The sequence below is a fragment of the Sipha flava genome, unplaced genomic scaffold (genome assembly GCF_003268045.1).
Source record: "Sipha flava isolate LNK unplaced genomic scaffold, YSA_version1 108_pilon_pilon, whole genome shotgun sequence".
In the NCBI taxonomy this organism is placed as follows: domain Eukaryota; kingdom Metazoa; phylum Arthropoda; class Insecta; order Hemiptera; family Aphididae; genus Sipha; species Sipha flava.
This window is the reverse complement of record NW_020271725.1, coordinates 790,377-817,233: the sequence shown is the minus strand read 5'-3', so window position 1 is coordinate 817,233 and position 26,857 is coordinate 790,377. Positions and strand designations below refer to the sequence as shown.

The 26,857-nt window shown below is 27.3% G+C and overlaps 1 protein-coding gene across 1 annotated transcript in view; it reads left to right on the top strand.

The window, feature by feature from the left end:
• The window catches only part of LOC112686270 (agrin-like), a 216,703-nt gene that overhangs the window by 81,361 nt on the left and 108,485 nt on the right, over positions 1 to 26,857 (top strand). The window contains exon 3 of the mRNA XM_025558477.1: positions 2,259 to 2,297. Coding sequence (XP_025414262.1) covers positions 2,259 to 2,297 — 39 coding nt within the window. The remainder of the gene's footprint in view (positions 1 to 2,258; positions 2,298 to 26,857) is intronic.

Genomic DNA, 26,857 nt, shown 5'->3' with positions numbered 1-26,857 from the left:
TTTTTCAAAATTAATATTCGATAGAGAAATAAATGAAATTTAAAATTTAAAGTTACATTTGTGTTATAAAATTTTTTTTCAAATTTGTATTAATAATTCAAAATTTTTAACTGGGTACATCGACAAAATATATCTGTTGTCATCTATTATGTATATATATACACGGGACGTATAGAATTATATAAGATAAATTAATGATTTCTTTTAGCCGAATAAAATCATCCAATAATAAATCAATATAGATTGAATACATCTGAATAACATTATATTAAAAAAATATAACTTGTAAATATACTACACGTAAAATAATAGCATTTATTTAAATAATAAATAAAATTAAATAACAAAAAATAGTTTCAATATATTCCTTTTCTTCCTACCGTCGATAACAGTAACACATGATAAATGTGTCCATATATTTTCTCCCTAATACCGTACTTATTGATATTGAAACAGCGACAATACTGTTAAACTTTTCTTCATTTTAAGTAGTAAATCTAATATAACACATTAACGTACACACACATATGATACCTACTGCCTATATGTATATTTGAGTATCATACTTCATAAATTATTAATTGGGATATATTATTAACACAAAATATTAACCCATTAACGCCGGAGTTTTTTTTTTTTTTTTTTAATGTTTTTTTTTCAATAATTATTGTCTAAGATACTTGATTATTATTATTTTTTAAAAAAAATGAAAATTGTATACTTAGATTCCGAAAAATTTGATGTTGCCATATGGCAACGCTAGGCGTTTATAATATAGTTTACAGCATAATATCAAAATAACACATTTTTTATTATTATTTCTCATATAAAATAATATTTGTATTATAAATTAATAAAAATAATACCTAATAATAAAATAATTACAAAAAGTATGATTATAGATATTTTATTATGGCAAATGAAAAGGCATGAAACAATCAATACACAATCCTAAATTGCATTTAGAACACATTGTCCGATAATAATAATAATAATAATAATAATACCATGGTGCATGAATAATACGTCAACGTAAATATAATATTTAAATTGATTTTATTCCCTAAAACTTGATTAAAAATGTTAGTACTAAACTTTTTCTATGTCAAACAGATAGTATAAAAAGTGGTGATATGAATAAGACATATTACACGTTAAGATAAATATATATATTAAATAGTATATTAGTTGTGTACTTAATTTAAGTTTTCTTAACTCGTAAGATTTAATATTTAAGACAATTTAAATCGACTAATAAAAAAAAATAAAAAAATAAAATCGGGAAACAGCAAAGTCAAATACTTTAATTGTATAATAGTTAATTCTCAAGTCGAACAAATTAAAAAAATACTGTACGTTTTCAGTGGTGATTTATTTGCAAACGATATAACTTTATTTATGCTTGTCTTAAATTAATCTTGTCTATGATATTTGATTAGTTACATAATCGCAAAAGTTAAAAAAAAATAATACAATTTAATTTTGTTTCTCGAATATAACTAAAACACCTTTTTACAAAAATCTTTTAAATTTGACATTTAGAAATTTTGAAATTTCATACCTTAAATATACGTTTGTATACAAACGTTTACAACGTTTGTTGTTGTAGTGATTTCCTATCGGCCAAATACGAAAAGGCGTCAAATGCTCTAGTTTGAGATAGCATAAAGAATTACTGTGTGAATATTTCTGTTTGTGTTTCATATATGCTATAATATATATATATTATAATTACATTCTTTTTTCGAGAAAATACACGTCAAAAACATAAAAATTCATGAATTTTATCGGTTGTATAAAAATATATTTTTAAATAGAGAAAAAATATGTTTATTTTCTATCAAAAACCCAACAAGTGTATAGAAAGAAAAATAGGTTAACATATTAATAGCGGAAAAAAAACGAGCTTTGAAGGTTTTTAATTGAAAACATTGATCTCGATCCACGTCATTGCCAGATGCATTGTTGTTTTAAATTTATAAAGACAAAATAATAAGCACATGAGTTTTAATTACGTTTTCAGAAGTACGTCTAATTGATTTTTTGATCACATCTTTTAACAGCAAGAAATATCGCGTTTTTTTTATACAGTTATAATGAAATTTACTTTTTCTATTGTGAAATTACTTTAAAAAAATTATAAATATCAAAATAATGCAATTTTTGATTACTAACAAATTTATGATATACATAAGTCTTCTTTTTTTTTTTTTTTTTATTACAAGCTGACTTAATTTTATGAATATTTTTTGTTTCAGATATTTATAATTGGTCACCAAAAACTGTTGCTTTTCAAGGTAAGAAAAAATTATTGGTTATTTATTTAAAGTAAATATGGCCAACACTGTATTCCTCAAGGTGACCACCTTACTCTTTTTTTGTTTAATTTATTCATAAATTATATTATTTACACTATTAAACACTTTAATATTCTACTTTTTACTGATGATGATAACATTTTTAAAGCCATAAATTCTCTCTCTGATTCCGAAAATTTTCAAAACGATTTAAAAGGCTTTAATGATTGATGCATTCGTAATGGTTTTTCCTTAAATATTAATAAATGTCAATCAGTGACTTTTTCTAAGAAACTCGATAAATTGATCTATGACAATACGAGTAGTTTAAATAATATTATTATTACTCGTACAAACATGGTGAAAGACCTTAGTATTCTTTTTGATATAAAACTATTATTCTCCTCTCATATCATCTCTATCAAAAATAAAGCTTTATCCATGTTTGGAAATATTATGCATAATTGTTCTTTTTTTAATGATCCTTTCACCTTTAAATGTCTTTTTACTTCCATTGTCAGGTCTATTTTAGAATATGCTACAGTTATCTGGGACTCTATTGCTGTAGGTATTTCCAATCGCGTTGAAGCTGTCCAAACAAATATTTACGATTTATTAACTTTAAATTCAGTATAGCAAGGACTCCTCGTTCTGATTATGATAACATTAACAAATTTTTAAATCTCAATTCTTTAAAAGATCGTAGAAAAGATTCGTATATTACATTTTTAAAAAAATTATTAAATCATAAAATAGATGAATCTTAATTATTAAGTCTCATTAACATAAAAATCAAAATCAATACTCTTAATACTAAGGAGTCATGTTTTTATTTTATATAAATTATTATTCCCACAAATACCTACATACTTAACTCTCCTATTAATAATCTATTACTTAATGGTAACTCTGTCAATACCGATTTTGGTTTATTTTTTTTTTATATAAATCTGTCTTATTTTTAATGTACTTTAATTTCACATCACCTTTTTTTCGTTGTTGTTTTGCTTTATATATTTTCCACATTAATATCATTGTTGTTAATATTTTTATTATTATCATGCTATGTCATAATATTTTATCCTAATTGTTATTCTAAATTACAAGTTCTAATATAAGCATTTTACTTTGTAAATGGACTCAGGTCCATAAATAAATAAATAATTTTATAAATGCTAAATAATAATACGATCATTTATTTTATAATAAAACGTATAATATTATTAAATCAATGAATCGATACACACTTTATGAATGTTCTGCACGTAAAAATGTTTTAAAATCAAAAATTAGCAGGTCGTCTTGTATTGTCCCAAACGAAATTAAGTTCAAACATAATTATACAAATATTTTTGAAAGATATTGGGCAGTGTCTATTTTGTTTATTATGTTTTCTGAATAATCAGTGAACCAATTAAATACTTTGCTACTTTGCTGTCGTAAAAAATTGATTTTTCTTTTCTTTTTTAAATTACTCGTACCTGTTAAAGTACTATTATTATTAAAAGTAAAAACATACTTTTTTTAACAGTTATTAATAATTTAGTGAATTACTTTTTTCTTTTTTGAGAATAATCGTGTTAGTAAATATATATCATATATTTTTTTTCCAATCGATAAGAAATTAGAAATATTAATGCATAATATAATTTAATGATGTCCAATTGATGGAGTGCTTAATTTCTCTATGAAAATACATAAATAGCATTACGTTTAAAATTTCAGGAATCATAATACGTATTTAAATTACTTATAGAAAATAAATAAATCGAAAGATCAAAATATAGATAAAAAGTATACATATTAAAGTCATTTTAGTTGAGAATTTGAAAAATGTGATTAAATTAAATAATTTTACAAAAAGTGAAAAAGAATTTTATGAATATTGAATTAGTATTGGAATTGATTAATATTTGTTCAAATTATTTTCGAATAAATGTTAAAGTTATAAATTATAAATATGCCAAACATAATATATGTATTTATTAATAAGTCCTATTGAAATCATAAACATGAAAAGGTTATAGATAGTATTCGTTAAGCATGTTCTAGGGGTAAGCGATTGCCATTAATTGTATTTTGCATATTTTAACTATAATAGAATACGTAATGTTAGATGGTTTTGTGGTCTCACCGAACAAACTTTGTAGATTGAATAGGTGAAAAAAGAATAAAAAATAATACGAGCTTTAATGATATTTTTTCGTTTATGTTTGTTTAGATCCTCGTTAAAAAGATTTTCCATTGTTCTAATTTTAATTATATTCACACTCCTTTAACGTATAAAAAGAGTCAAAAGAAACCTTTTAACTTTTGTTACTCTCGTGAAAAATGATCAGTCCGCAGATTATTTTTCGACCTCTTACAATAGTAAGTTATAGTAGCCTTCTCATCCACTCAGATAAAAAAGTAAACTGATGTTTTATAAAAAAATAAAGAAAGTAAATAACTTATTAATGACTAAAACGCGTTTATTATTCACAAAACTAAAACGACAAGTAAGATGGGAATGAGATACGACGAAAATTCGTTTTATAATTCGTATTTTTCTTGTCTTGGTAAACTTTTTAAAAACTGATTAAGTGAGCTATTTCAGTTGCTAATAATCTTAAAGATTTAACGTCTAGACATAATTCTTTTCTATTCTTAAACTTTCAGTTAATAAACTACAAAAAACTAAAAAATTTAACCGTTCTTAAACATAGTGCAATATATAAATAACCATAATAATAGTTTTGATGATTTAATAGCAATATTAGCAATATTTCAAATATATGTTTTAATGATAATAAATTATATATAATATTGACATAAAAACAGAATTTAACACATATGTCTAGTTTAACAAAACATGATGTCATAAAGCAATCTTAACAATTCAGTAGTATGGTGATTTCAATGAAATTTTAGGCTGTAGGTAATAATTTTATTTCATTTTTTCCTTTCTCGATTATTTCCGGGCTTACATGTTCGCGATTCGGTAAATTCTTCAAGTCCTCTGGGACACAACAAGAAATCAAATTACAAGTCCTGCCGACATTTATCACTTTTATGACCTCGTCCGAGATTTTCACTATGTTGTGCACCGTTTCCTTTCCGTTTATATATTTTATTTCATTGTTATTATTGTTATTTATATGAAAATGCCGCAAGTGTATGTATGTGGCAGCAAAATTTCTTATCGAGGTCATGTTGTGGAATCAGGCGGCGTAAATTTTTATCCTGCTAAGATTTATAGCGTTTACTTTTTCTTCTTTTATTTTTTATTTTTATTTTTCTACGCACCGTCTTTAAAAAAAAAAAAAAATAATAATAAAGGAAGGGGGAAAATATCGGACCTGAGAAAAATATGTTACGGTTCAGTTAAAGTGTCGACCGCAAGACATTCCTTTTTTACATTTTATCTCTATATTTTCCTTTTTTTTTTCATTGTTCTAAAAAGAGAAAAATGCCCAAACAACTTCGGAATGTTATTGTTCACGAACAAAGTGAAAAACTAATATGTGTTTCTTACGAATTTTCTTTTTTTGTATGTTATTATACTGTATTTTACCTAAGTTATATCACTGCATATTAATATAATATATTACACTTACTTTACAGTAGTGTTTGTAATAATTTCAACTATTTTTTACGAATGTAAAACGTAAATTTTATAATAGATAATTCTGCTAAAGAAAATTTTAAACTGAGAATAATTAAATCCAGTTTCAATGGTATTTTCAGGTGCAATTTATACTCTAGTACATATTTACATTCGCATAGCATTATATTTAGAATCTTATATATACTATATATTTAATGTGTTGAAATATTTATTTCAATTTATTTAAAGAATTAAAATAATTAAATTAATTTAACTGGTTTGAATGGTTAAAATTAATCAAAAACAATCGTTAACACAACATCGTTATTGTAGAATTGATTACCATCGTACCAACCAAGTTCAGACGGCGCGTTCGTTAGGCAATATTGATACACTAATGTGTATTCCTTCAAACTACGTATTTTTTTTTTTTTTTGTTTTAAATCATCTAAACTGAAACCTTTGTATATAATAATAACAAAATATTTTTGAGACACATGATAATAATTATGACAAACATGTAAAATAAAACAAATTCATTGATAAGTTAATATATTTAAAATAATCTTTTTTTTTTTCTCTTAAAGATTGTTAAAAAAAATCATTAACCCGTGGGAAAAGAAAATTAAAAACCGATTTCATTGTTTGACCGTGGTTATAATTGTTTCATTATTACAAATCAGAATTTACAAAAAATAGATGTAATATTTTTTAATTTATTTAAAATAAACAATTTATCACAGAAATTTAAAACAATAATAGTATTCGAAATTAATTACTTCTAAAACAAGAATTATACATAACAATATTTAATGTATCCATTTATGAACATCAACATTAAAATTCATATTTATGTATCTATATATTTAAATTCCAAATACCGCTGACTCACTTATCGCTATATTTCAAAAACTGTTCAACATACGCACTCGAAATTTGGAATAGTGGTTCCTCTAATACATTCACCGTGCAATAAGAAAGCATTTTTTTTAAATTCTTCGTTTAAGCGGATTAATCAATAATTATTAACTAATTATTATTAATCACCGCCAATACGTATTGTGTGGTAATACGGCGGCCCGCAGGTTTTCAGCTACCTGCAACCTATCCTTTTTTCCGTCAATTATGTTTTTGATACCGGTGTGTAGAACGTTTTCTTTCCGTTTCCCAGTCGCGGTTCCTGTATATTCTTATTTGCATGCGAACAAACTTTAATATAACTTGCACGCCGTACCACCAGCAGTTCGGACGTGTGTGACATAATTTATATTATCTTATAATAATATACAATAAATATAAATAAGTAAACGCATACTCAATAAATGGCACGAGTATAGATATAGTCACTACTATAAAAGATCTGGGTGTAATTTTCTGTTCTTACCTCAATTTTCACACTCATATAGAGTCAATCTGCTGTAAAGCGTTCAAGACTCTAGGTTTTGTTATTCGAACGTCGAAGAACTTTAAGCTGACCATCTACGCTGTATTGTTCTCTGGTAAGGTCCTTACTAGAGTATGCATCCGTTCTTTGGGATCCGTACACAATAACTGACTCCTCACATCTAGAGCAAGTCCAGAAGCGTTTCTTATCATCTGCTGCCAATATTTTAGAAATACAGCCATTAAGCATGATTACCTTCCTGTCTCTAATAAGCTTGGATTTATTTCCTTGGTTGATAGACGTATGACAGCTAATCTGGTGTTTTTGAGTAAGCTAATTAATGGTTATATTGATGCTCTCTCCTTGCTCTTCCAAGTTAACTTTAGATTTCCCCCTTGTTTTTCTAGATTATGTTTTCCTTTTGTAATTCCTTTCCATTATACTAACTATGGTAAGAACAACCCAATTGATCAAATGATGCGTTTGGCCAATGGGCACCCTACCTTATTTAGTTTATAATACTGAATTCATTATGTGTTTTGTTAATTAATAATTACTCATGTCGTCAAAACATTGTGTTATTAATGTTATATTACCGATATTTGTAATTACTTTCTGTTACCATGTATAAGATTTTTCAAATGTATGTAAAATATAATATTGCATTTTTGGGCCTTGTGCCCGTTATATAATAATAAATATAAAAAAATATAAATTTAAATATAATATGTATCATATTATGATGATATTAACCGTGCCGTAGTGCCCGTAAACATGGAACTAATCGACGTTTGTGGTGTCATAGTTTATCATCACGCTGTGCATGTGGAGGGAGACGCTTCATGATTTTTTAAATAACTGTTGTATCTCATATAATGCATAGTCTCATGTGTACCTCATTTTCGGACAAGTGTCATACAACACGTTTGCATTAACTAACTCTGTTTTGAACTGTACAGCATAATACCGTGAGGTAATATTTACAGAAATATTACCGAATATCATACTCATATGTCTCTTCATATCACTTATGCTGCATCTGAAATATACACGTACCATTTAGAGGTGTACAAGGTTGGCAATGTTATTTTATAGCCGGATGAGTGCTTGGAAGAAAGGCTAATATTTCGTATAAAGTGCACTTATTTCTCAATATTTCCCTTTCCTCTTTCAAATGTTGCTGAAATGACCCTCTGTACATTATTTGTCTCAGGCAGTATTTCCAAAACCACGTGCAAAATCTAAATGCCATTATCTTCCTGAGCTTGACTCTTTATCAAACAATAGTTCTATAGTATTTAATGAGAAAACAAGAAAGAAATAAACGCCGTGGTTAGATGACCCTAACGGTAAATGACAGAATTAAGTGACAAAAATATAAAAAGTATACAGATAAATATCCTTAAGTCAGTAGGAAACCTGTTAAAAGATGTGAAAACATAAATTCTGATGTACACTGCTTCTGTTTTTTTAGGTATACAAAAAATATTCCAAATTTAATCGAGATGCTGTTCAAATATACAATAAAAAAAGACCGATTATTTTATGGAAATCAAAGTGTTTATTAGATTTTAACTAAAACAGCATATAAGGCTACCGTAATGATAAAGTTATTTCTATTGCAATAGACCTAACCTATGGGCAGCCAAGGAAATGTAAGGGAAGCCACGAAATGTTTGGAAAAAAGTGGCGGTATTTTATGCATTGATGGTAAAGTTGTTCTTCCTTCAACTGAAACACTTCCTGCTCCACTGCATAGCCTACTTTTAAACAATCATCCTAAATTTTAAAATTAATAAATACAACGGCTATTTCTAGATGACGTCGTTAAGGACTAAAACAGTAAATGTGGATGACTTTATGCCGATTTTCAAAGACTAAATTTATTACAAAATAGGATATGAAGTAATATATTTTTTTGTAATGATGAAAAAGAAACGGAGCTCAATCTAATATTTTTCTCTCTGTATAGCCTTAGTTAGTTAGCCAACTTCAAAAAATGCTGCACAACCACAACCAGTATCAGCGGTATTTTAAAACAACTACCTATGGAAAGTGTTTCTAAAGGACAGGATTTAAAATTGTGATTTTATACTGATAGAAAACCTATAAATAAACAAGGGTTGGCTATAATGCACTGTCAATAAGCGAGATTGGTTTAATTATTGTGTGATAAGTTTTTGAAAAAAAGATTGTATTATTCTTCAAATGAGACACCAAGTTAGTTAAAATAAATGAAACTTATCGCTTTCTCCATTTGATCATATCATAACTTCATCTGATGGCGGTTTAACTCTTAAAATTAATTAAATAAAAATTGATATCCAATGAGTATGTAATGCTGTATTACCCGGTTTTGTTTCGTATATTTATTGTTCACACGAACGTTGAAATGTTTGACTCTCTGATGTTTATAAAGTACATATGCAAGTACGTAAATAATAGAAGTTATCAAACATCGTTTAATTAGAAAACCAATGGGATGAAGTATCTAATTATTAAGTAGGGTACTATATTAATCGTTCTGAAGCTGCTTGGAGAATCTTACATATTCCCATTTACGAGAGATTCACCCTATTATATATATTTCTGTTTATCTCGAGAATTTTCAAATAATTTACTTTAACACTGATCATATCTCAGAGACATATCTCAAGTTCAGAGTCCTGATAAAACTACACGTTTATGATTTTTTAAGCTTTGTAAAATTTATTTTTTTGCAAGAAATATTTTTTACAGTGAAGTTCCAGCTTACTTTATTTGGAAAAATAACAAATTTAGTCGGAAAAAGCTAAAAAAGATCCTGACAAACATATCTAGGTTATCCATGAATCAAACAATATCATGTGATTGATAGAGTTTATACTGTACATCCTAATAATGCCGAATGCTATTAAATGCGACGCTTACTTCGTGAAATATGAGGATCACGTTGTTTTCATAATTTCAAATTGTTGTTAAAAGTAGGTCATCCATCTTATAAATCTGCTATCCAAGTTCTGGGAATTATTGGAAGATGACGAACATTGGGACCAAACTCTAAAAGAATCTCCTATTTCTGATTCCCCGCAAAAAATCCGTCAACTGTTTGCTGTTTTATTTGTGTTTTGTCAGTTGACCGATCCATTAAAACTCTGGAAAAATCATAAGGACAAAATGTCAGAAGATTTAATAACAACTGGTAAATGATAACCAATAAATAGATATTGAAATTATTATGAATGTTATTTACAACAAATGCTTATTATTGCTAGCAACAATGACCTGTTGCTAACAGGCCGTGTTTTTGAATTTAACCAAATACTTCATCAGTTTGAATTTCCTTTACCATCTTATGATGCGAGTGAATTCATTTTCATTCATGATTATTTGAAAAACTGTCTTACGACATGGAACATTACCCTAAATTAGTTCATCATAATATAACAAAGCATAATTTTGAACAAAATCATGTTTATTTCGAAGTTATAAAAATCGTTAATTCAGATTTTGAAACGCGTTTTATTCTTGGATGTAGTGGAAAAGGAAAAATGTTTTTTTATTAATCTGTTACTTTCTAGCGTAAGAATGCACAGCAAAATTTCGATTTCTGTATTTTTCTCTGAAATAGCAACTACTTTGTTGAATGGTGGAAGACCAATCACTCTGCTTTTAAACTTCCCATCAGCTTAAATTTTACGTAAATTTCCTTGTGCAATATTTCAAAACAAATTTATGCAGCACACGTATTTCAATAATGCAAGTTAGTTGATTGGGATGCGCCACCATGGCTCACAAGAGAGGGATAGAAGCAATGGATAGAACTCCCCAGGGCATTTAGAGTAGTAAACACCTTATGGATGGGATGATAGTCTTTCTAGCTGGGGTCCTCAAGTTAACACTACCTGTTGTTCCTCAAAAGAATTTATGCTGATGAGTCAAGGCCTTGCTTTAAATAATCCCATACAGTTCCTTCATATTTCCAATAAAATCTACCAGGGATTCCACCTCACAATCAATTTTTGAAAATTTAAGCTCCAAGAATTCTTTTTTGTAACCTAATACTTACATATATTTGTAATGTCACACGAATTCAGTTTAAGATCATACATACAAATGTAATTTAAGCAACTATCTTCAGAGGTTGCACTAATGGAAACAGTAATTCTTCCATGAATACATTTGATTTCATCCGACTACCACTTTTAATTTAAATGGCTACAGTTTTTCGTTAAGGTCTATTTTTCCATAACAATTACAAAGCGCAAGGATATTCTTTGAAAGTGACAGGAGTGGATTTAAAGAATTACTGTTTCTCCTGTGGCCAATTACACGTTGCTTGTAAACATGTCAGCTCTCCTGGTAGTCTGGTAATATTGTTTTCCGAAGGAGGAACCAAAAATATTGTATACAAAGAGGTATTATAAAAAAGCAAAAACTGCTAACTGAGCATAAAAAATATTTTGCACTTAACAATGTTAAACATAATAATCTGAAATAATATTATGAAAAAATGTACATAATATACATATATTTATATGTACGCAAGTCAAATAAATTGTTTAATATTCGTTCAAAAAAAGTAAATTTAATTTTTGATTTAAAATCCATTTTTTAATACGCTAATTATTAATTAAATCAAATGAATGGATTATTTGTGAATTTAAATAATTTTATTAGCATGACTCTTATGGATTTTGAAATTCAATATAAAAAAAAAAAAAACTTATCAACTATTTAAATGCAATCATTATTTAAATGATTGTCCGTTGATACACTAAAATGTAATCTGACTTTTATTTTAGTATAAAACTTTCAGTTTAGAAAAGCGTAACAAAAATTTTTTCTCTTTATTATCCATTATTTAAATGATCGATTTGTTGATATAATAATCTTAGTAAATTTGTTATTCATAGACTAACATAAATCTTATCGATACAATGTACATTATTTATACTTCTTTTAAACATGTTTTTCCCAATAGGCTACTAAAATAATATTACAAATTTATTGAAAAATATCATTTTCGAATACTAATATTTTTATTGTGAACGTATCGGCATACATAAATATTTATTTATGTACATTGTTAGTTTAGACGGCATCCTGTTCTATACGCAGCATTGCTATTCACTGATGAACTGAGATACCACAAGGTTATAACGTATTTTTACAAGATGTTGAAATAAATATAACTTTTATCTTTTACCTCAATATAATATTTCATTTGAATTTGAAAAATATATGTACGAAGGCTCTAAATATAACCCAATTCTATTGTTATGTACATGCAATAAATATCTAAGTACCAAACAGAACATTCACAAAATATACAAGTAAAACAAAATAGTTTTGCATATTGAAATGGAAATTTTACTGAAAAATATTTAGTTTGATATTTGCCTGATAGATATCGATATGCTTCAATGTATTATAATTTACCAAAGGAATGGTATACATAAAATATTTTATAAACAATAACTTGGTCAAAAATATTCCTCTTGTTTTTTTTAATTCCTAAAAAAAAATGTGCTATAATTTACTATTTAATAAATTTATGTTGCAATTTACTGTTTTATCTCTTACCATTTAATTTATTTATTTAACTACTTCCAAATATTTAATTCTTATGAGGTATCTATTCCATTAATTCTTCGTATTTGTAGATATAATCTAGTTAGAAATAAACAAAAAAAAAAAAAAATCATAAAACCTTCATGTGAAATGTTGTCTCTCTTTAGAATAAATTCACTAGCTAATGTATGGGAAGATTACCTATATAAAATTTATCTGAACTATATCTTCAATTAATTATTTCCATCCACATAAAATAAAAGTTATCAAGTTCTAATTTACTTTAACGTTCAATATTAAAATAAAATAATTATTATATAATATATAATTAAAATAAAAGATACAAATATATTAATTAAACTATTTAAAAGGCTTTCTACTGTTTTCCAAGTTTATAGTGTATTAGTGTAATTTAATTTTAAAACAAAATTTAAATTAATCGTTATTTATACTATTGGGATGAACGATGTTCAAGCAAGAATGAGTTGATCTTCAAAATAACATCACAACTTTTTTTTTTTTTGCTTTATTAGAAAATACACAATCTGTAATTTTTAATTTTTACAAAAAGTGTATGTGTGGAATATTTTTTGTTGACATTATTAATGTTTGATAAAAGAAGCTAGCCAGCGGTGATACTTTTTGTACTTGTTTAGTTATTAAAAACTTAATTATGGTTCATGAAGTCGTTGATGAGTTTATCGTCTATGTGGATATCCAGTTATATCATTCGAATTGAGTTGCCTGATGGCAGCACCACCACGATCCCGGTATACAAGAGAGATAAAATAAAATTCGTGGAGTAGCGAGAAACATGTGAGCACGTGACGACTATTCAACCGACTATAACATCATAACAAGTTTTAAAAAGTTTCTTATCACTTGAGAAATCTTAAAAACCATAAGCCTTTTTTTACTATGCAATTTCAATTAACTTTTTTTTTTTAAGTAATTCTAACTTTTTTTTCAATTATTTAAAAAACCAGTAAACTGAATATGTATATGAATTTTTGTAGTTCAGTGAAGTGCGAAAAAAAATATTAAACTATATTATATACATTTTCTGATTATTTATTCGTTTTTTTATAAAATATTTCTTATATGGCAAGCTCCTGAAGTTTCGTTTTATATTACCAAGACATTGAACTATTTTGTTTTATTTCATTCGACTATTTTTTATTTTTTTATTGCTGCTCTTAAATTATTTTGTTTGATTACAGTATATGATTTATTTTACTCATCAATAATCTTAATTGGTATGATTTTATTTGGATAATAATTTTAATTATCTTAGAATACGAATCGCTTTAATTTCAAAGCTTCAATAATTTTAAAAATAAAAATAAATATTTGAATTTTAAAAATGTTTTAGTATTTAATTACGCCGGTAGTGAACAAATAAAATTAGTAAAAATAATACAATTTCCTTTTGGTAAAATTAAATAATTTTTAAATAATTTAACACAGATTAATTTTAATCAGCTTATTTTTTTTTCGTTTGATATATCAATTGCATGCAATTTAAATTTGAAATATATGTAATATGTTTTTGAACTCACCAATATGATTTAAAATAAACCTTATATTTTATCATCAAAATATTTTTTTTAATAATAATATCATGGTTTAAAATCTAATTACATTAATGTTTTTTGTATTAATAGTACGATCTAAATGGTGACAGTGAAAAATATCCATTATAAATTTTAATAAATTAGACTAAGCATAATTTTACATAGTAAAGTTGGAAATTAATCCATTAGCTTTTATACGGAAATACTGAACAAAAAATATAAACAAATAAAAAAACAAGTGACAAGTAAATGAAATGAAGAAATAAGTATATTGGATTCGACAATTATAATTAGACGGCGCATTACATAGGCAATATCGCTGTTTTAATGTGTTGAGGTACTTTTTGATATATTATTTTGACTTCAAATTAATTAACCAAGTATCATTATTAAAAATAGTAATATAATATTTATTCAACACACTTATCATTTCATTATTTCAAATTGCTTTGTAATAAATTTATAAAAACTACTCACCTATGTAATGCAAAAACTATATGGTATAACTCTTAGAAAACTGAATTCGAAAATAACGTTATCAAATAAGAACGCATCACTTTAATTTTTCAATACGTTGAGTGTAGGAAAAAATTTCATTTTTTGGTCGTTTATTATTCATTTTTTCTATGACAAACAATCAAACGAATGTTTTAATTTCGTGGTTTATGTTATATATATAGTTCCCCGATCTATGTTTTTAAAATCTAAATTTGTACTTTTCAATTGCTAAAAATAATTATAATAGTGCAAAATCGCATCTTAAATATTTCTATCAAAAATATCAGGTAGTTTTTAATATGAGTAGTTATAACCAGGGCTCGTAAGTTTATGCATTTGCATAAATGTTTTTTTTTTTTTGCTACATCGGGAAACATGCTAAGTGAGATAAAAATCTGTTTCATAACAATAATAATAATACAATGTCAAGTTTAAAAGAGCTTGTTTTCAAATGTTTTGTGTGTGTTGGCGTAATTGGGATAAATTTGATTTTTGGAGTTATTATAGCATAATATTTAATTTAAATTCAGAAAAATCGTTTTACGTGGAAGTTAAAAAAAATTAGACCAATAAATACTTGAATTCATTCTTATTTACCCTAACCAAGCATGATTACAACATTTTAGTATTTTATCAGTATTTTTATTTTAGTATGTCATTGGGTTTCATACGTTAAAAGCACTGTTACGAAAAATGTTATTATATACTGCTACCTTCCTTCTCCCATTGCCGTATAAATTGCAATTTATAAATTTATTTTCATCGCAACGTATGTTCATTTATTAAAATTTTAATAAAATGTAATTGAATTATTACAATATAACTTGAAAATATGAATAGATAATTATTTTAATTTTAAAAAATACTTACTTTTTTTTTTCGTTCATATCTGAAGATTTTCCACAAATATAATTGCATATTTTGAATTTTTTAGTAAATATTTTATCAAATGTTAGTGGATTATTGTATGCTTATTTATGAGTTTTTTAGTGCATAAATTTACGAGCCCTGGTTATTACATATTCTCTGTTAATTTTGTTGACTATTTTTCGATCATTTATTCCCGTAATTTTAAAGCTAAAAAGCTTACAAAAGCAAATAAAATAGCTGTACTATTTTTACTTTTAATTATGAAAAATATAAATTATAATACAGCTTTAAAAACTTAAGATTTATTTAGTAAAATAACTAACGCAAATATAGATCTCGGAGATTTTTTTCAAAATTGTTTTTATAATGTTAAAAGTTTCCAAGATTAATAATTAGGAATGCATTTAATTATTTTAAAATCTTTACCATTGAACTATAACTATTTTTATTAGTTGTCCTAGACGTTAAATACCACGAAATCATAGAAATTTTAGTTGTATATTACAACCTTTACCAATACAGGTATATAATACAGGTATAGCATCTAATTGAAAAAGTTATTTCATTGAACTGATTTATAAATAAACTTAACTTTAATATGAAATTGTAAAATGTTTGTAAAATATCGTGGTTTTTATATTATTGATTAATAGTTTGTACCCTCACTTGGCCGAAAAATATTTAAGACAAACAAAAAAAGTTATAATTATTGAAATATTTTTAACCATTAAAAATGCGTATTCTTACTTAAGTTTGGAACCTAAGTTCGCAATGTATAAAAACACAAATAGTTGGAAATAATTAAATAAATATTGTTTCTAATTGCATATTTACATTTAACCATTTAGTTTTTGACAGTTATTGTAATATCTATGTCTATCAATATTATATAAAGTAGTAATTAAAATAATAAATAAAAAAATAATAAATTATTTTATATACCTGTTAGAAAATATACTCGTATTAATAAATAATATTATATGATGTATACTTAATAAACTGAGACCTAGAATTTTAATTTATTCATTGTATTTATACTAGGTTTTAAATTAGAAAAAATATGTTGATGGAACGTTAACGTATGAATTTATTTTGTGATAAAACAACAAAATCGTTTAATCAAAAATACTCTGCATAGTATATATTGTTTTAATAGTCAATTACATAAGCAATCTACAACAGATTTAATAAAAAATTAATTTTATTCTACCAAGGAAATATGTGATTATTAACTAGAGAGTTTTAATTTTTCATCTACACATATTGTATGTATTAATCCTAAGTTGTTTAATTAATTTTGTTTCTTACAATGATAAACAAATTAATTTAATTGAATTTAACATATTATAATACGTATCATGTCGGTGAATCATACATTTTATCATTATTTACTTTAATCGAAAACAACAAAATCCTCGTACATATAATATTACCTTATAAAAACTCACTTGAATTAACTTGGTCGTTTTATTTCCTCACCCGAATACTATATAACCAATCTGCTAAGTACACAAGCCAATATTGATAAATGATAAGTATCGATGTTGAATTACTCAGCGAAAAAAGGAAGGGAGGAAAGATTGATGAATAGGAGAGAAAAAACCGGGAGTAGATATAAACAGTGAACGTGTAGTTAGTTAGAGAAAATTGCAACAAGATTGTTAAATAACAAGTTTGGCGCATCCACGACGATAGATCCGCCCACTTAAGTATTGTCTTAAGGCCGAGCAACTTTTGTAAAATACTTATACTGCAAAAGACGGTTTTACCTTTTCTACGCCCCTTTTGTCAACAGTAAATAAAACATTACACTACAAAAACTTTACGTTGTAAAACCGATGTGCATGGTATAACGTAGTGTAATAGTAATTTTAGATCATATTAGATTCATATTTTTAGTCAAAAAATGGTTCATTTTTAGTGGTGTGAGGACGTAATAATATATAGATTTTGAAGTTCCAAGTCTTTTGAGCGCGTACAGAACATATAACGGTTTAACGTTCAAACGCTAAGATATTTATATTTATCTCGAAAAAAGTGGACCAAATATTATGGTTTAATGTTTGAATGGATGAAACTATTATATAAAGTGGATATTTAGTTTTCTCGTTATTTACAATTGAGAGTTTTTTTATAAGAGGGATAAAATACATATACAACCTTGATGTTCCGTCAATAGAGACACAGGTATTACATTAAAAAACTTAGCGTTCGTGTGTACGTGAATTTTATAATTAAAAATATAAGTTATTAAAAATAATTAATAAAAAATATTAATTATTAAAAATGTTAAATCTAAATGGTACTTAATTCATTTTTTCGTTACTTCTGAACGATTATGTATAATTCTCCATTTGTTTTTTTGACAAAAAAATGTATAAAATAGAAACTAATGAAATCGACCCACTTTTTAGGAATACAGCGAAAATATATTAGCATTAGCTTTAATAAAATAATGTCTTTGTATTATTTTAACGAATGCAATAGTTAAAATAAAATAAATAATTACTTAAAAGTTGGTATAATAAACTAAATAATTAATAAATAACACTTACTCATATGATTTAATAAATAATATATACAAAATAAATCTATAAATATTTTTAATTTATTTTATTGATTTTTATGATCTTTTAAGAATGACGTATTCTAATTGGGTTATTATTGCAAAATAAAAAAATAAAGCGATTCAGATAGGAAACATAAGAAGAAAGTTTATTTCATACGAATTTCAAAATTATGTCGACTTGTATAATTTCCTAGAGTAGAAAAATGATAATTTTTTTATTAGCAAAGATGAGTCGTCATTACGTTGTATTTATTTGTTCCTGCAGGAGTTTCCACGTTCTACCAATATAAAAAAAAAAAAAAAATAATACACACGTTTACAGTGGACATATAGTGAGTTGTGTTTTATTAGTCATCTATTTAAAGTGTATATTTGACTGGTAAGGAGAAACCAAAGAAAATCCTCGTATTTGTTCAATATATTAATACACGAGGTCCGCACGGTTTACAGTTATATAACAATATATAGATGTGGAAGTGTATTTTTATCGTTTGGCCAACTGCAGACCAATAAAGTATAATATTTACGGATTATACATGTATCTATACCTATATTAGTGATGGGAATGGAATCCGGTTGAAAATTAAAATCTGCCAAATCCGGATTTCAGATTATCGAACTTCTAATTTGGGTTTTTTATTGCGAATTTCTGTATTCTAATCATATAACTCTCATTATACCATTTTTTAGTGTTTTTATTAATTCTTGGACAAGATGATGGTGGTCTAAAACTAATAATAACTATGATATCCGATTGATATATTTCATATTGAACAAAAACTTGTGTATGGGATCCTTAATAATTAAGTTAGGTTAAAATATCATTTGATTTTGAAAATGTTTAATTATTTTGTATATACTATAAATAGTTCATGAAAAAATTCTAATTCAATGTTTTCAAATCCGAAATCCGGAATCAATGTAAAATCCAGATCTTAGAATCCGAAATTCGGGTTTACTGAAAAATTCGAATTTCGGATTTCGAACATCAAAAATCCGGATTTTCAAACTTTAGCGAATCCGGATATTTTTCATCACTAATCTATATAGTTCTAATATTTACCTACCCGGATTCTTACAGGAATCTAAAAATGTATGTTGTAGCGTTATTTTCCCGTTGAACGTGCAGCTACTTGAAAGTGTTATATGTGTGTTTTTCAATCGTTTCTTGCCTCTTGATAATCTTTTTTAGTTTTTATGACATATCTGTGTTGTTATATTACTCCATGGTCCAATGATCAGTAAAACCTATGTTTCCTATACGGGCGAGAGGAAACAACCCAATAACACACATTGTCTACTTGTACTGGAGCAGCAGCAGCGTAAAATATATACAAGGTAATTTCAAAAATTCCAGGTTATACTCGCCTGCCGGGACGGTCTATTGTTTTGGAAGTTTTATACCCACGCCCCCCCATTTTATTAATCACCTCCATTATTGTCGCTTGTTATTCTAAAACCTCCACTGTTTTTTTTCCCACGTCAAAACCACCTCGCATCCCCTCATTACCTATTTTTTTTCCTCCACCACCACCTTCACGTGAAATTTTCGTCCATAAGCCAAACGAGTGTGTCAAGTTTTTGGTGCGTCGGTTTGGGTAACTTTTAATCAATTTGTTAGACAACGGAGGAAGGGGTTTTTTCCGTTTTTTTTTTCAGTTTCTTCCGTCCCCTTGCCTAACTATACTCGCCTTCCAAAAGCTTCCTACCCGTTGACAGCCACTAATCTGCCTCTCCGGTGATGAATGGTCTTGGGTCGCTTACCCTGCCATCCTCCTATTGCGCGTCGCCCGTCGCTGGCAAACGATGATTGAGAACGCACTGCCGCCCGAAATGAACTCATTTTTCATGGTCTGCGATGAGTGGTGGTTCACGGATCCCGATGACAACCATGGAGTGCTGGTATCCGTTAGATGTACAAAAACACGTGGTTTTTATTAAAAATATTCGTATGTACATTTATATATACCACACACACAACGATTGTTCGAGACACATGTAATTTTTTATTTCGCTTTATATCTGATAAAACCAAACGAGACGTCTGTAAACGTACACATACCCATTCACATATACATACACATATACCACGAACTACTGTTATTTAATGTAGTACAAATTCAACGGATGCGAGTATTTTTCTATCGATTTTGAAGATATTTTTTTAAATTACTATGCATAGTGCATAAAACCTAACTTCTAATATAATTTACCATATGGACTTTCATTAAATGATTTGCCTGAGTATATAGTTAATAAATTTAAAATGCACATAGTGATCTATTGAAAAAATAAAATCTATCTCGAACTATTAGCTAAAAGCATGGTACACACATTAGAAAAACTTAACAAAATATTTTTCACCGTTAAATGCAATCGAAACGTAAAATAACAGCGATTTTGAAAAAAACACTTAATTCATGTATATTTCTCGGTATATTTTAAAATTATTGTATAAACTAAAAAATCTATTATGATTGCTTGCATATTTTTATTTGATCAAACCAGCTGACCGTATCTTTTACGGCAAAATGTTATTGAAAGAAAATATGCAAACCTTCTAGTAATATTGACGTAAAATAAGGGGTATTATTTGATATTAACATCGAAGTTTGATTATAAAGCATATTTTTTTTTAAGAATAATTGAAGTTCATCCATGATACAAAATTTGTGTTAATACTTTAAAAATGATAGTATAATATATATATATATATATTATAGTGGTATTTAATTTATTTGAAATTGCAAGACAAGTAAGCAAAAAAGTGTTATTATAAGAAATGGCAAACTTTTAAATTTTCAACTTTTTAAATATTCAAGTTTCGCTAAATTATCATTTTTAATTAGATATTCTCTTATTTTTTGAGAATATTATACGCTAAAATTTTAAAGTAATTTACTTCAGTCCAACGTATATATTACTGCTTAATACAGAAATGATGTGTTGATTAAATTTTAAGTTGACATTTTAAAATTCCTATACATTTATGAGTAATTATTATTTATAAGATATGCATGCCAAAGATCTAATAATTATTTATCATGAACAATTAATATGAAGACGAAAAAAAAAACGAAAAATATTGTAAATGATAAACATATTGACCGATCTACAACTATTTTATAAATACAATTTACTATTACATAATAATAAAAATTATAGACGACCAGGTTTTTCGCGGCCCAAAATGATTTCAAAGTGGCGATGTTCTAAATATTCGCGCACTCTGATTAATTTCTCAGCGACTCGTTTCATTTTTACCCCTCGATAGAATGTACTTCATTCACCTAGGTCAATTCGTTATGTTATCATGTTGAATCAAAACCAGCTGCCCAGTGATAAATAATCCCGTAATACTGTAATATAAATCTTTTGAATTAGGTGAAAAGAAAACTTCGGCGCGCCGCAAACAAAATCGCAATCAAATTAAATATGGTGTGAAAACGTTTTATTTTCGTGTATACGAAATAAGAAGGAAGCATAAATCGAAACACTGATATAGTAGGTAGATGAGTATATAGGTAAGTAGATATGTGTATATGTATACAGGCATTATTTATTTATATCTTAGACTCTAACACACAATTTCAAGCAGTGAGCGAGCATTCAGAAATAATCTTTAAGACGGGAATTTCGTTCAGAGAAACACGCTATTGTTGCATTTCAGAGAGAGGAGAAATTATGATATAGAAAGAGAGACGGAGAAACGAACGTTTTTCTGTTCCCCGTACCTTGCAAAGAGTGCGCATGATCACGCTAACGTAGTTGGCACCGTATTACTTATTCATCCCGCGATATTACTTCAAACAACCGTGGTACCGCAAAATTCGCACGTAAAAATGTATGAACACACAGTAAGGTCAACATAATTTTCGGCGACACGTTTTATTCTATTGTCTTTGGCGCTACAGAGATACTCTCGACATTGTCAAACGAAAATTGGCCAACATCCGTTTCGAACCATTTAAATAGGTACCCTATAAACGCACTCGAATATTTCCTCAATCATTTAGTGTGTGTGTGTGTGTGTGTGTGTGTGTGTGTGTGTGTGTACGGAATGTTTCTTATTTCAAAAATGTACTTTATAGAAATAATAGTGGTGCGCGCGTGAAGAGAGTACCGCAAATAGTCATAGTAATAATAATAACAATAGTGATAGTTTTTAACGGTGATGGTAATAATACGGTCTTTAATAAAACGGGGTGGTATCGGTGGCTCGTTAAAAACACCCATGTATGGCGCTGAATGTGCGAGCAATAGTGGCGGGTATATACATCTAACCCTTTCCGATGGTCGTACGCGTGTACGCGTGTGTACACGTATCCGTATGCACACGAATGTGGTGGAGGCTTCAAATTAGCTTCACTCCCGACCCCGCGTAAACGGGCGTTTTACAAAACGGGCACGTAATCGCGTTGATTTACATCTGGCTATTATACGCTAACAAGTATACGGGGTTCTCACGAAACGCGCACGCCCAATACGCGATATAATAATGTATTGTGTCATATTGTACGCGGTGGCAATGCGACGAAAGCACGTGCAAATTGATTTCATGCCGAAGAGTCGGTTGTCGACGGCTAGTCGCAACTACTGCCGATCGTACGATACCGTGTATGCATAACGTGAAAACGAACAAAAGCTTATCGCGTTCGGTGTATTGTACGTAGATAATAACGTGTATTATCTCATATTGCGGGCCAATGTCAGCATATCGTTTTCATCGTCATATTTTCGGGAAATTGAATAACGTTGGTAAATTTCAACCGTTTTTATACATATATCATGAGCTGCATAAATAGCTGTGTAGCCAGGGTTTTGGTATTCAATCGCTTGAGTTCGAGTTTCTTTCATTTCAAATCAAATATATGGATTTGTTTTTCAAAATTCAGAATAATGTTATTTTATTTCAACATGGATCCGTGGGCTAGAGGATTTCTAAAGATTATATGTCCATGGATGTCCATGAAACCATATGTCAATGAAAGCAAAACGGGCAATATTTGTTATAAAAATGGTCGTGATTTACCACGAAATGCTTGATCATATAACAACATAGCTTCCACATTGATACAATAAATTATATTCAATCTTACTTTATCTTCTATATACACATATTACGTGCATAAATCAGCGAGTTCAAGTCAAATAAATATTTCTTTTTAAAGTTTGGTTTACCGTACGTATTTGGTTTTTTCAATTTGTAAAATATTTAGAACAAATTGCATCCGACCCCTTACTACTCAGATTACAACTACTGTGAACTTCGTGTACATGTCGTCTTAACGATCGTACCGCTGCGGCAAATGTGCTCTTGAGATTTATAGAGTGATGAACGACCGGTACGTAAGGTGAATATTATTTAAAATCACGATCAAACAACAGTAAATTATTTTTTTGTGAAATTCAATAATTCTGGTAAAACCAATAGTCGTTACATTAAAATAATGGAAAATTAATTATCAACCTCATATTTGAAATAAAAAGTTAAAGTGAAATTTTGAAGACGATAAATGTTTAATATTACCTATTCAAATAATCCCAATAGAAATTACATACACAATGGTAAATTACAATAAATTTAAACCATGTTGGTGAGCCTATTGAATAAATAAGGAATTTAAAGGCATAAATAAACTCAAAAACAAACTCCAAACATGTTCTAAGAATAGTAAATTAAATAGTTGGAGCTTTCCATATGAATTAAATTGAACTTATATCCCAAATTATATATATATTTTTTATGTACTTTTAGTATAAATATGAATAGTTAAACTATGTTTATTTTTTACAATTGGGACTAATTCGTGCATCGAGGGTCGTGCAAATTCGAGGTTAAACAATTAAATGGTATATGATTGATATTTTACATTATTACTTTAGGTGGTGAATTTTTATTGTCTTTTTTTTTAACCTTCGAAAATCAACAAAAATCAAAACCATGCCAACGAACATATACCGTTGGATACAAATCTCGATATTATGATATTGATAATGCTGCTCCTGCTGCTTTTGTAACTTCAGTGACTAAGATCCAAATTGCAAATTTTGGTAGACGTAGTGGTTGAAGTGGCTCAAAATAAGTGGAGGGATGTCTAAATTTTTAATGTTTTCATATATGGCATCGTTTCCCGACCTATAGGTCACAATCAGGGCCGTATTAAGGGGTGGTTCGGACAGACAATAGCTGTCCTAAAATATTTTTACGGTTATTCTAAATTGAAACAAGTTGATTTTTTCGCGTTTTAAAAAAAAATTATTTATGAATGGTTAATAATTTTCTTATGCAATATATCAAATGTATAAATAAATAAAATTACATGAAACGTGAGTATAAAATTTTAAAAATATTTATATTATTTAGTAGCGTAAACAGTTTATAAACATTTAAGAATATATTATTTTACATCGCATTTTATTGAGGTATAGGTATTGGTTTAATCTCGATTTGTATAAATATGGAATATTCATATCGAAAGGTGCCATCAATCAGATTTTTAAAATACAATTGTCTATAGCTTTATTTAGGCGATTATAACTCAATTATTATTTTGGATTTAGAATTAATTACAATTGTTTCGTAATAGTGTAGTTAAATGGGGGAAATTAGTTTTGAGAGGCTCTTTAATGAATAGTCGAAGACATTTTATTTAAGTTTTGGGTTTTACGAAAGAGAAATGGCAAAATTTTAAGTACAATTTTAGTTGCAACCTAATATTGCGTGGCAAAATATTTTTATGTTTATATTAAGTCGCTGTTTATACACTAATAATAAGAATAGTTATAAGAATATAATTATATTTATATATATATATATATATATGTGAAAATTTAGTTTTGTCGTTCGAATTTACATTTTTTTATAAACATAAAATATAAGTTTATACATATATAATTATATAAAGAGAATGTATTACTTTGGATAAAATAAGTGGTGGGATACCAACTCCCCGTATCCCCTTACTTCAACCACTGAGTAGAGTTACAATATCAAACGTACAAATCGCGTATCCTACTCAAGTCTCGTGGTAATGTAAACCATTTCACTTAACTCTATCTACCCAACGTACGTACGCAGCGTAGTTTTGCAAGCAATGCACACGGTCGTGTGGATAATAGAAATTATTAAATTGTAACATTCAAGTATAATTGCTAAAACTCTTTTCCGAAGAGAAACGGTGCACGGCTTCGCATGTGTACACACCATGTTCACATTCACATAACGCGTGCAAAGATAAATAAACAGAATTTCATTAAATGAAACCGTGTGCCTGTGTGCGTATACGAATTATCTCATATTACGTTTTTCATATCAGAACCACTTGTGCACTCATTATTCCATAAAAAATAATATACATTCTATACAAACGAATACTTCTTTTTGATGGATTGGCCAAACGTTATCATTATTCGTCCCTCGTGAACTGTACAGACAGTTGACGTACATACGTATAGTGTATCGAATACGACATTTCTCGGTCTCGACAAATTAATATAATATATAACTTAATTATTTTATGTATTATTAGAATAATGCACTCCAAAAATTACGGGTTGTATGGTTTCCAATGTGTTAATACATATTTTAAAACCGTAACGGAACGGAATCTAAGTTGAAACTTATTCAGCAAATGCGAAAGTAATTTTTTGTTAAAAACTGAAAAGAACTCGTGCTGGTTTGTCGGTACATTACAATGTCGTAGAAATACAACGTTATCATATATCAATTACAATTTACCTATATATATATATATATATATATATGTGTATATGTATTTGTGTATAGTACCTTGTCAAAAATTATTTCGACATTTTTAATCATAAAACGTTAGTTTTGTTCTTCTAACGCAAAAAAATTTTAGTTTATGTATTTTTTTATTTTTTTTGTTATAGTTATAATGCGATAAAAATCTAATTGTTAATACATTTTACATTCGTCATATAATGCGGGAATCGTTCCAATAATAAAAATGGTTAACATAAAAACGTTTGTTAACATAAAGATGTAATAATGATTTTAGTTAAAAATTATAATGGTATGTAATGAATGCATGATATATGTATATATATATACATATATATATGAAATAATAAATCTATAAAATGCTTATATATATATATTTTATTAGAAACTTGGTCTTTGACATGGTAAAACTTTATATTGAGATGTTTTGTCCGTGTTATTTGTGATGAATTGTTTATGACATAATTTAGTTAAATTTCAAAATATAGAAATGATACTTACACAAAATTCACATCAAAATATCATTAAGTCCTATACTTATATACAGTCTAAAATATAGCAGTACCCAAGATGCATGCGAATATATGCCACGAAAACGGACTATAAAGTTTTCAGTGAGCAATATAAAAGTCTTAAAAAAGGATAACATAAATTTTAATATATCAGTAGCTTTTTTTTTACATAATTGATTTTATATAAAATAAAATGAGTATTCACATATTTTATTTTATTTCATGCCGAAAACTTCATAAATAATATAAGGTTTTTTTTTTTTTTTT